The 13,013-nt window shown below is 39.3% G+C and overlaps 1 protein-coding gene across 10 annotated transcripts in view; it reads right to left on the bottom strand.

The window, feature by feature from the left end:
• MEF2A (myocyte enhancer factor 2A) overlaps positions 1 to 13,013 on the bottom strand; it is a 1,032,288-nt gene that overhangs the window by 283,655 nt on the left and 735,620 nt on the right. For all 10 annotated transcript variants that reach the window (XM_044078398.1, XM_044078400.1, XM_044078392.1 and 7 more), the window contains one exon: positions 1,003 to 1,225. In XM_044078398.1, coding sequence (XP_043934333.1) covers positions 1,003 to 1,225 — 223 coding nt within the window. The remainder of the gene's footprint in view (positions 1 to 1,002; positions 1,226 to 13,013) is intronic.

Here is a 13,013-nt window from a genome sequence, read left to right as displayed (position 1 = left end):
CATCAAAGGTAGAGACATCTGCAGGTTCAATACTTAAAGCATCTCGCAGCATACCGGACTCCGAATGGGTCTCAGTAGAGGCCTGCGAATCAAAAGTAGCAGGCATCAGGGGCTGCGAAAGCGCATCACGGAGTAGCGGCGAACTAGTGACTGGCTTAGGAGAAGCTTTGTCATCAGTTTTAGACCTCGACGGCCTGTCTCTGTCTTTTTCTTTGTGTTTTTTAGGTATTCCGGTAGTCGGATTGCTAACCAATGTTTTTTCTGGATAGTTAGATCGTGAGCCAAAATATTTTGAAGCAAAAATGTACCGACGTTTAATAGTGCATTGATTAAATCTAGCACAAAACCAACAACAAGGTACGTTATGATTAGGGCCTAGGCAAGGAATACAGTACAAATGAAAATCCTTATGAGGTATTTGCTTCCCAGAAGTAATGCAATTATTAACTTTTACTGACATCGGTAAGGAGCAAGAAAAAGTTTCCCCAACGGGGTACTCAGCTTTTAGTTGAAGACTTTGCTTCTGAAACATGAAAACGAAAATTTCAGGTGTCGGTCAACCGGCACTTGCGAACTGCTTCTGCTTCGGGCACCGCGCGGCAAGAAAGACTGATGTAATGGTGTCGGCTGCATGTTTTATACCCCTGACAACCTGACGTCATGGAAGAAGGGACAGCAACCGACACAGGATCCAAGACTTTGTTAATCAGGCCGACTGAGGGCAACCTGCCAGCAGATTACCCAACTGTAATGACTGCAACAGTGAAACACGAAGAACATCATGGAGAATGTAGTCAAAATAATAATTCTTCAAGAAGGATGCTGACTTAAAAGAAAACATTAAATGTGCAACAAATTGTATAGATTACTTCCTGACATAACTTGTCAATGTCCAACAACAATATAAGCAGAGGATACGGGTTTAACTTACTTCAAAATCAATACATCTAATAAATATTCAAAAAAGGTAGCCAGAAAGACACTAAAACAATGTAAGCATACCTGTACTGCCAGTACTAGGTGGTCTTTGTGGAGTGCCTGGAGACACAACATTTCGATGCCCTGAACTCTGGGGTGGAGAAAGCAAACTGGAGTCTGTTAGCGAATTGCTGCTGGCCATTGAAGGGGTTACAAGAGAGCTTCCAGGGTTACAGTAGGATAGAGCATTTTGGTTACTCACTGGGATGGAAACAGACATTGAAAAGTTTTGTGACGGCAAACCAGGCTAAAAAAAAAAGAGAATTCAAAGTAAATAAAAAGAACAATGCTGCTTTTATTTCTTTCTTAAACAGGTTTTTGTGCAAAATACTTTATCAAATTCATTTTTCAAATGGATTTTGGTGCATTTTTCAGATTCAGATATCTTATTTTTAAGAAACAAGGGTTAAGTGGGAAAATACAATGCAGAACTTGTAAATTGTACATTCATTATAGCAGACAATATTTAGTTGTGTTTAGAACTATTTAAATTTCCATACTGTGCACATCTCACAATGAAAACAGTCCCATTAATGACAACATATCATGCTAGCAACTTGCTACTTTTAAATTTACAAAATGCAAGGAAAAACAGTTCAGTAAGTACAAAGAAACAAGAAAAGCAAGTCCGTAAAACAACAAGGGATAGCTTTAGAATGAACGGTTTTCTGCCTAATTCTGTTCAACAGCACTAATGCTAGTTAAACTGTGTTCTTGCACTCTAAACGTATCCAAGCACACCTTTCAACCTCTGAACACAAGTTTGGAAAAAGTCAAAAAACAGGAGGCAAAGACCTTATAAACCTAGAATATTGCTAAAATAACACGTTTTGTATTAGCATGCATTTTTCTGAAGGATACGAAGCCTGAAACTCAAATGTGCATCATTATTTAGTGAATTCAATCTTCAATGATTTGCCCAAAAAAAAAAAAAACCATAAATTTTATGAGGAACAGACAAGAAATATGAGACACAAATCTGGACACTTGAGAGCAGGGGCAGACGGGCATCTGGTCAGAAGGGCCAGTGCCAAAATAGGCCAGTGCTCCTTAAAATTGTATGCATTAAAGTCTTATCTTTTTTGTCTCCAGACTGTTTTAAAAACAGTTGGGATTGGGAAGACAGCAGGCATCAATGAAGATGCTCAGAAGTCATTGTGGTTTTAACCCCAGGAAATAGGATTCTGACAGGATTTTGAAGTCAGAGTCCTGTCACATAATCTGAGTACGTGTGTGATGCAGCTGATGATTAGTCCTGTTACCCTTGCATTCTCTTCCCATGCTTTAGTTGAGAGAGAGTGCAGTGATGAGTGACCAAAGAAGAGACAATCAGCGATCTAAATGGCGTAGTGTTTAAACTTTAAGGTAAGTTCTCATTTTTTTTCCTGTCAGGGCCAACCAGATAATGTCTGCATCTTTCCTGGCAGGTTGAATCAGGTACTTTCTGTATTTTTTTTCCTGAGAGGGTCAACCAGATACTTTCTGCAGTGTTTTTTTCTGGCAGGGTCAACCAGATACTTTCTGTATTTATTGTTTTTTTTCCTGGCATGGTCGACCAGATACTTGTTAAATCTTGGTGCAGTCTCTTATATAAATTATCTTTCTGACATCCTGGGCCTGTAGGCTGGCAGGGTTAACCAGATAGCAGAAGGTTACTGAAAATGGGCCAGTGATTCTGATGTCGCCAGAGTCTAATTCATGTCCCAGTCCGCCCGTTTTTGAGAGGTATTTCTGAATTAATGACTAGACACCAAGCCAGCAACTTCTTACTTTCAAATTTCATGAAGCAGCCAGTGTCATAGTTCTGAACTTCTGAGAGCAAGAAATCTGGACGAAGGCTGACATAATGGGGGGGACGACAACAGCCCAAAAATAGTGACAGATTTTAAATATTGCTCTTTTAAACGTAAAAATTTGCTAGAATAACAGTGCTTGTGTTAACTTGCATTTTCTGAAGGATTTTGAGTCTGACACTCAAATGTATATAATTGTTTAGTGACTTCAGTCCTGAGATCAATTCAGTGATTTGGCAGAAAGCCTCAAATTTTGGACACTTGTAAGGAAACACGTAAATGACGTTTTGGTTTGAACTCAAAATATGTTTTTTTTTTTTTTTTTTTTTTTTTAATAAATGAACAGATATGCTACCCTTAAAAAAAAGAAACAGTGCTAGAAAGAGAAGGAAGACATCACAAACAGGACATGACTTTGTACTGCACAATATACATAAAGAATATGAAATGCTGCACTTAGTGAAAAGGCATCCACATTATTAGTGGTAAGAATGTGCTTAAGTGGCATCAGTTGAAGAATTAATAGCCTGAGTTCAGTGGAACAGCACACAAACAGTATACCGTATTACACAGTATTTTCTGAATGACTTAACAAGACAGATGCAGTAGATACAGGTTTAACATATATTATGACAGGCTAGACAATGACTGCAACCTGTTTTGTTAGCTATAATTTGCACTTTAACATAAAAAACAACAATCTGGTAAAAGTAATTCTGTTTGATATACTGGAAGCATTTTTTTTACAACGGCTTCGCTCTTGAGGTGACTTTCTTGGCATCCATGTACTAAACACATAATAAGTTGGTGAGGACTGGCGACCCACTCATAATCCTCTATGTTAAGCACCTTTTTGACATCATAATGGTTGATAACAAGTCTGTCTTTTCTCCATTTTCAGAGTGCAATTGTGGCACTCCATGCACTACAACAGTGTAATTCAAACTCACTGGAAGATGCTGCCAACTGATGCCACTTTATCTGAAGTGGTACGTTCTTGTCCTAGAATGCTTTTCTTCAAAGGAAGAAATTTAAAAGATTTCTTTGTGCATACTAAAAGTGTGGTCATGTCTACTAGTAGTACAGGAAAGTTCAAGAGATGTTTATACTGTGGAATTTCTATGTATGGGATTGAAAGTTCATTCAGAGTTTGCAAATCCAATTTATTTACTTATTTATTTAACATTTGTTTACCGGGAAAGAATGACTTGGAACAAAGCCAATATTCAGCAGAGGCCCGGGGAGAAACGCTTCAGATGCATGTCTTTGTAACATGGGAGGAAACCGGAGCACCCGAAGGAAACGCAGGGAGGACATGCAGTCTCCACATAGAAGGCACCCCAGACAAGAATTGAAACAGAGAACCTGTTGCTGTGAGACGACAATGCAGCCACTGTGCTGTCCAATAAGAGGTAAAGTGGTGAAGATTAATTATAAAATTACTTGCACTACTGTTTTTATGATTTATGGTTTACATCTATGTCAAAAAACGTATGTTTTCTCACTTTTTTTAATTTCTCCAAATCTTTTGGGTTTTTAATACCATGATGGGAATGGACCCCATTCTTATGTCAAATTATGATTAAAGTTCATGAAATTAGTATTGTTTCAATCTTTGATGTCAGCCAGAAATGCTCTTCGCAGCACCCACAATGTGCCCAGTAATGCTTCCTTCTGCAATTCGTACGGGGTTACATGCATCAGTAACACATCTAAATACGATTGTAGATTCTTTTTTATAAGACCCGTTGCTACTACTACCATTGGAACTGTCTAGGTATCTTTCTTCCACATTGCTCTTGTTTCTGCCTGCAAATCCTGATATTTTATGACTTTGTGTCTCTTTGTATGCGATGCAGTGTAGTGACAGGGTGTAGCAATTTCAATGATCAATGCTGCTTTTGTCTTCTTTTCATGGACCACTGTATCTGGATTTCTCGCATCTATCTATTGAACTGCTGGTAATGGGTGATCCCATGTGATGTAGACTTCATCATTTTCTGTGATGCTTTGTGGCTCATGTTTCCAATGTTTTTTAGCTACTTCCGTATTATAATGTTTGCACAATCTCTAGTGCAATAGTCTTGCCACATTACTATGCCTTTTAGTATACAGTCATTCTGCCATCTGTATGTCACAACCAGCAACATGGTATGCAACTGCTTCCAGTTCTGTTTTATAAAACCTACATTTGTCTGTTTCTCCCACATGTTCAATGAAATTTGTAAACCAACATGTATCCACTATCCATGTGTCCACTATCTTGGGCCGCCAGTATCATCCTTTCATCTTTTAGTATGAATTTGCCTCTCCTTAACCATTTTTGTTTTTGATCCTGATCAACATGAACTTGTTCCAGGAGTTTCCTGTACTTGCAACTATATTTATGCATTTCCCACATTTCTTGCCTTCTCATCTGATCCTTCACCTTATATTCTTTTTTGTTTTTCGGCTCATTCAGTTGCTGCCTGATTTTTTTCTACTTCTGGTTTGATTTAAATTCCTGCTTGACGCTGATATGCTTCTGCTATACTAAGCAGGGAAGCCATGTTAGATTTATTCTCCTCATGTTTCAAAACTTTCACTATATTTGGGTCTTGTGGGATCAGCAGACATGTATGCAGTCTCATGATTGCAGATCTATACATGTAATCAATTTCAAGGAGGCTCATACCTCCTTCAGAATGACGAATATATAATCTTGGTATGTACTGATTTTTATAAATCAGTTGATGAGCATGAAGCATCCTTCTTGTTTTCCTGTCTAATCTATCCACAACACCATTTGGGGCCAGTCAATCACTCCAAAACTGTAAGCTAGGACAGTAAGAGCAAATTGGTTTACAGCTTGAATTTTGTTCCTAGATGCCCAAATATTTATACAGTCCCTCTTGCTCAAGTTCTTTTATACCACATTCTTGTTCCAAACTGTTTTTTTTCTTGGTACTGCAGCTTTCCTGCTTTAAAAGTTGCTTTTGCACATTTATCAACATCAAATGATATTACATAAGCATATATAAAAATATATCAGTGATATCTGTGACAAAGGGAGATACTGCCAGCACAGCTATCTGGAATTTTGTACACAATTATATGTCATATGTGAATATCAACATGATTCATATAAGATACTTGTGTTACAAATGTATTACAACTGCATGTCAAGTATATATCAAACTGTTAGTACAGAAGTGTGTGTTGAAAAGGTTTTTGCAAAGTGCCTAAAATGTAACCACAGCATGTCCTACTGGAATAGAACAGAAATGTACCTGCACTATTGTAACTGTTTAGATGTATACATTTTAAAAATGGAAACTGGAACACAGGAGGTTAACTTCAGAAAAATAGATGAAATTAAATTACTTTATGGTCATGCAAAAAAGAGTTTTCAGTGGATCAGAAGACATAATGTCTGTACTACAAAAGTTTTCTGTATTGTCTTGGAAGTGTTTTACTGTTTTATGACTTCCAACAGCTGCAAAGATGTGAGGAAAAGCCCTTGTGTATGTATTTTCACAGGTAAATGCTAAATACTGCTACCTTTCAGCAGTGGGGGGTTTACCTGGGATAGAGTCAGATGACAAGAAATTATGTCATTCTGCAAGCTATCCCAGCAGTAATATTTGAGATATTAATTTAAGATCATGTCTTACACGAGGTCCAAAATTAACTAACCCTTCACCTAAACACACTGTTCAAACTCAGCCTCTCTATAGGCTACGTACCCATAGAGTAACGCACAGCAACAATTATCCCACTCCACAAAGGTGGAGCCACAACGGACTCCGGCAACTATCGCCCTATAAGCTTGACTAGCCTGGTCTGCAAGGCTATGGAGCACATCATCATGGAACTCATTAACAGAGACATTGGGAACCTCCAAACATGGGACCCTACCCAGTTTGGCTTTGTTAAGGGCAGATCATGCCTCCTAAACCTGATGGACTTCTTTGAGACAGTTACCAAGGCTTTAGATGAAGGAAAGGAGGTCCATACACCCTACCTAGACCTCGCAAAGGCTTTCAACGCCATTCCCCATTCTGGTATTATAGACAAGCTCACCAGCCTGAACATAAACCCCTACGTCACGAGATAGGTTACCAACTGGCTCACGGATAGAACCCACATGGTGAGTGTTGCAGGCTCTAGGTCCGACTCTAAACCGGTTACAAGTGGCGTCCCCCAGGGCTCAATCCTGGGACCCCTCCTGTTCGGTATATACATCTCAGAGGTACAGGCAAGCACAGGAGGACTATGGCTGACCAAGTTTGCAGACGACTGCAAACTGGGGGCCATAATTGACTCTCCGGCTGATCCAGACATCCTCCAGAAGGGTCTCACTGAGACAGATACCTGGTGTCAAAATCATGGCATCAAGCTAAATGCCAAAAAGTGCATAGTCATCCCCTTTGGAAAAAACAAAGTACCCGTGAACTACCACATACGTGGTAGTCCCCTAAATACAGAAAATGTAATAAGGGATCTGGGGACCCAAGTAGATAGTAATCTCTCCTTTTTTAATCATATTGCCAAGGTGGTTAGAAAATCCTTCTATGTGGCCCACCTAATCACAAAAGGGTTCGCATCTAGAACAAAAGAGGTTATTGTGCCCCTCTACTTATCACTCATTAGACCCATCATAGAGTACAACGCCCCATTTGGGATATACCTTACAAGACACCTGCAACAGCTGGAAAGACCACAGAAGTACCTCACCAAGAGGATTACTGGCCTCAAACAGATGCCCTATACAGCCCGACTGAAGAAACTCCAGCTGTACTCGGTTGCATACTGCTTACTATCTGCCTGACATACAAGGCCATGTCCAACCCAGAATTGATGGACATGCTCCACCTAAAAAAAAACAAATCCCCAAGAGCCACACGCTCTAGGGATCTAAACCTCACCACAACGATAAACAGAACATGCTGGAGGGATAGATTACTGTCCCAGAGACTCCCCATGCTTTCGAACAGGATTCCAATCTACATTAGGCAGAGCCCCTCACTAACACTCTTGAAGAGAAACCTTGATGAGTGGATGGGAAATAGAAAATTTACCCCAGGGATCACTGCAGTGGCTCTGCTGGACAGAGGCACAGGGAACTAATGCCTCTGCTGGACAGAGGCACAGGGAGCTAATCTAAGGGGGCGGCGAAAGCCAACACATTCTGGCTAGGCTTACAGATGCCCTCAGGCAGATAGCCTAGTACTTACCTATGAACCTAAGAACTCTCTGAGAGAGACTCAACATTCTGTGTTCTGTCTTTGACCTGACAACATCAGCTAGAGGATCCATTCACCCCATCTGCCTTGCTGCACTGAGTAAGCTTCTAGGTTATAGTAATTCTCTTAGATACAGTCAGGAATATAGCACAGCATAGCGTAGATATATTTCTTAATTTATTTCAGACTGTCCTGCAGTGTTGTTTTACATAATTCCTGTGATTTTGAACTCTGCTGTCGCTGTAAATATATACAGTGAGTATTTTTTTGTTCTTTTAATATTTATTATTAAATATATTTAAACCTTTCATTGTGGCTGATCTTTGTGAGACATACTTAAGTTCTGAGAGTACTTGCACATTTATTTGGTGACACTGTGTAGGCCACTATTGACAGCCTTGCTCTTGGACAAACTACCATTTGTAATGATAGTAACATTACACAGTAAGTTTGGACGCCCTTTGTTAAGAGCTTTAAAGTAGCTGATAAGGAGCTTGACTGGTGGCAGTAGTAACTACCTTACAGTCTGGGCAGAAGGGGGCATAGCTAGTAAACCTGTGCCAACACGTGCGTGTGTGTGTGTGTGTGTGTGTGTGTGTGTGTGTGTGTGTGTGTGTGTGTGTGTGTGTAAATCAAACCTCAAAGGGTGCATGTGTCAGCTACTTGGGCAGGGACAAGAACCACTGGCTGGACAGAGAGGGTGCTGGAGGTCTTGGCCTGGCCACTCAGCTGAGATCTCAACCCTATAGCTGTGCCAGTGGGGAGTCTTACTGGGGATCTGGAGAAAGAGGGAAAAACCAGCCCCAGACTGACTATGTTCACTGTGTGCTCTTAAGGGAAACTGCATTTGATGCAGAGAGCTGCATCTGGAAGTACTGTGTGTGTAACTGTCATACTTCCAATGTAAGTACCCAACTTGTGCTGATGGTGAGGATTGAGGCTCCTTGATTAGTGGGCCAGTGGTGGGACGTCACAATATCAAAATAACTTTTTGGATCAACCTGTTAGTAAAATGTCATAAGAACAAGTTAGTGATTTTACATTTTTTAAGTACTTAACATGTTAGAAGTGTAAAACGCAGAGACAGGTTGTTATGTTGGCATAAAAAAGAGCAATACCACATATTTAGTTTAAGAAAAAATAAACCTAAAGGTTAAGATGAAATGTTTAGCTTGACATTCTCTCACGTACGATATAGAGTACTTAAATGTACCTAGTACATATGACATGAAAGAAGTTGCATGTCTAATTATACCTAGTAGGAATTAGAATAGGGAAGAACTGTTTTAAGCATTTATTCTGTATTTTACTGTGAACTAAATCTGAATATTTATTAGGAATAATTAGGTAACTACTGTGTTAGCTATAAATAGACTACACCATTCTGATGTTTGCCTGGTGACATTTTTTCCACTACTACTTGTAAGTAAAAATGCTATGCAGAATCTGTAAGTTGGATAAACTGTTTCTAAAAACACTTGTTGGGAAAGAGTTGTGACTCGATTTTGTAAACTGCAAATTTCTGTAACACTTCTGTTGCTATATAAACCCACTAAAAGCCACTGCATTTTGTATCTCTTGAAGGATCTTTGAGTTCTGAGGCAATAAGATTTTGTTGTTTCCCATCTCAAACTGATCACTAAAGATGACTTTCAACAATGAATGGTTTGCGAGTGATTTTTTCCCTTGGTTTGCTGTCTTTAGTGAATTTTTCAGTATAGCTGACTGCCAAGGCAAAAAAAAAATACAAAACACAACTGCTGAAAATAAAAAAGAAACATAAAAAAAGTGTTTTTGCAGATAGCATGACAATCTACACAGCGCATGTGAAGGGCTACGCTCTCCATATCCTGGAAGCTCTAAACACATTAAATCCAAAGTTATTCAATCTCAAGAGTAATGGAATAGTTGCTTGCCTCCAACGAAAGATGAACCTGAACTTATTTACCATAATATTCTAGAATACCGGTAAATTCTTTACTCTTCCATTTAAAATATTCTTATTAAAAATGCGCTATACAATTCAGGGTTACTACTATGCTCCCTCCCAAACAAGACACTGAAGGTAGTAATTCAGAAACAAATTCGCTAGCTAGGTTTAGGTTACACAGTTTGAAGAGAGGTACACTGAGGGCATATTTAGCACCAAAACATCTGGGTATGTTGTCAAATCCTACTGAAAGTACTTTTGGTCTTTGATAGCAATTCTGGGGTATGGAGTTAAGACAGATGGACAATTTGCTCTGAATTCTGGCCATACCTTTTGTGATGGAGTCAGTGGTGTCATTTACAATAACTTCTGTGAATTATTGGCTACTGTTTCTTAGTTTCCTAATGTAGCTAAAGAAAGATTTGTACTTGTACTTAGCTTCATTAACTAACTCAACTTTATGAGTTGCCTCAAGTTTATGATTTGCCTCATTAACTAACTCAAGTTCATGAATCGCTTTAACAGTCCTAGATGGGGTCCATGGTGAGGAATCTCTTTAAGTGGTCTAAAATCTGCATAAGGAATACCTTAAAAAGAAGCTTGAGATTGAAAAACACAGGTGGAAGCAGCAATGAAACAACTCTCATCAGAGACATAGCATAGTGCCAGCCCAGTAACATAGAGGGATAAAGCCCTCTACCAGTCCAGTGACTTAAGTGACCAGAGTCATCTAGATATAGAGGTGTGTGTGCGAATGTAATGACCACTATAGGAATCAGACTCAAGATGGTCTAGAATGATAAGTAACTTGCTTGCATTTAGTAGCATTTAGCATACCGCAGACAAGAAAATTAACTGATTTGCATTTAGTAGCATCTTACAATGTAAACTGTCCACTAAGAATGTTTAGATAGAGTATTCTCTGTGACCAAAGATAGTATACAACACTGTAACAAAACTACTAAGACCAGCCAAGTGGCACACTGGGAGAGGCCCAGTCTGTGGTGCTGATAAGCTGGGTACAGTTACCTGGCTAGGCTCTAGAAGGCTGGTATAGGGAGACGCCTGGTTGGCACAAGCCATCTCTACTCTTGGGGTTACTGGATAACGATCTAGTGAAGTCCTGAGGTTTTAGCCCAAGTAGAACAAGTAATCTGGGGAAACACATGTAGTTTAACAGTAGTGAGAATACAGATCATGTCTAGGGAAATGCAGGCTACATGTTTACACAAGCCTCACTGCTGTCATTTAAGGTCAGTATAGCAAGTGGGAAAAAGTGGGTAGATCACTAAGGAAAAAAATCTTCAGACTGCTTGGTTGTGCAGTGATGCAGCATATTCTTCTCTTTCTCCTTGGGTACTGTTGTTGAGGAGGGGCTCTGGGACATAACAGATGACAGGAGGCAAACTAAAAAACAGATTACAGTTTTTATTTACCATTTTGTACTATGCATATTTAGAATTAGGGGGAAATTTTGTGTTGCAGGATAGCCTATAAACAGTTAAAGTGACCTTAGTTGATAAACAAGGACATTTACTTTTTGGTAGATATATAAGACAGCGGATGGATTATATTCCTGCCTGAACAACTTTTTACCCAGATAATATCATCATGTGAAACTATGTTAAATGAACAGCAGAGCTTAGAAGTCCACGATGCTGATCCAGGTTTTAAAAAACTTTCTTTGCATTCTTTCATTTCTAGATTATGGGGAAAATATTCAGGTCGCTTGTTCAAACAGGAATATACTTAAAAAAAAAATAAATTATTCAAGAGGACTTATTTTTAGTGCTTGATATGGACTATATAGTAAGTACTCAGAAGCTACATTGTCATCTGCGCTTTTCTTAAAACCATCCCTCCAAATTCTTGAAACTTCCAAAACTGCATTTCTTGGGTGGATGGAATGCTAAATTCCTCTTGCAGACAAATGTACTTACTCTACACCTGATGTGCTACACGCAGCTCTGAGGTCACTGCATGTTGGAGGTGGAATCCATTACGAACACTAGTTGGATGAGATTTGAGCAATCAGCCAAAAAAAACACAATGTCTGTACATAAGGTTTTCAGAAAATTACTATGCCAGTTACAGGGAACTTACAGAGAGCTCTGCAATACTTTTCAAGTGCTTCAACGGCATCCTGAGACATCCAGCTATGCTTTATACAATGGTCACTATTATTTTTGAGGATTTTTAAAGCATTTAATTTTGTGGCAAAAACAATAATTTTCTGTTTGCTGGCTTTTCTAGTTCTGTGTGCCTCCAAATCACCTTGCATAAGGGCAGATTAGACAGGGACTTAGTTGTTTGGTGTTTACTCTGCACTTGAAAGCTGCTTTTGTTTTGTTTTTACATTAAAAAAATCCCGGATCATCCATCTATGGCAGAAGGTGTTTACCTGGTCTCTATGAGCAGGGAAGCATTCCAGGAAGCTCAGAGTGTGGTTGTGTATTGGCTAGAGGGCATAGGAGTCAGTTTTCAAGCTTTTATCCTCTGCCATAAATCAGGCAAGTTTGTGTGGAGCTGTCCAATAGGCAGCAGTGTCCTGTACAGTAGCAAATGCCTAGACAGTAAAATTTCCATATAAAGTTAGGAATAGGGCCGAAACCTGTTAAACAGTATGGCATTGTGCGGAAATAAGCTTAGAGCAGCTAGCTTGTGCATCAAACTGCACTACCATATCCTAGCACTATATAACATCTTGCCCTTAACCCCAGAAACTACCCTATGAGACACCTGTTAAAACCCAATCCTTAATCGTAAACAGCCCAAACTATTACAGGACTGGACAACATGGATATGCAATTTCCAAATGTCTGTGGCCAACTTGATCGGTTGGGGATCCTAAAGCAATGTAGCAATTATCTCATGTTCTCAGACAATCAGCTAATCTTTAAAGAAAATAACATACTATGTGGGAGATGTAAATACACAACTTCCTTGGAGGCACAAATCTTAGCATACAAATGAGGTTGTCAGGAATACCCACACTACATCCCTTACACACACACACACACACACACACACACACACACACACACACACACACACACACACACACATCACTAACCACACATACAGATT

The sequence above is a fragment of the Protopterus annectens genome, chromosome 7.part0, assembly GCF_019279795.1.
Source record: "Protopterus annectens isolate FY-2018-M chromosome 7.part0, PAN1.0, whole genome shotgun sequence".
In the NCBI taxonomy this organism is placed as follows: Eukaryota; Metazoa; Chordata; order Ceratodontiformes; family Protopteridae; genus Protopterus; species Protopterus annectens.
This window is presented reverse-complemented; position numbering and strand designations above follow the sequence as displayed.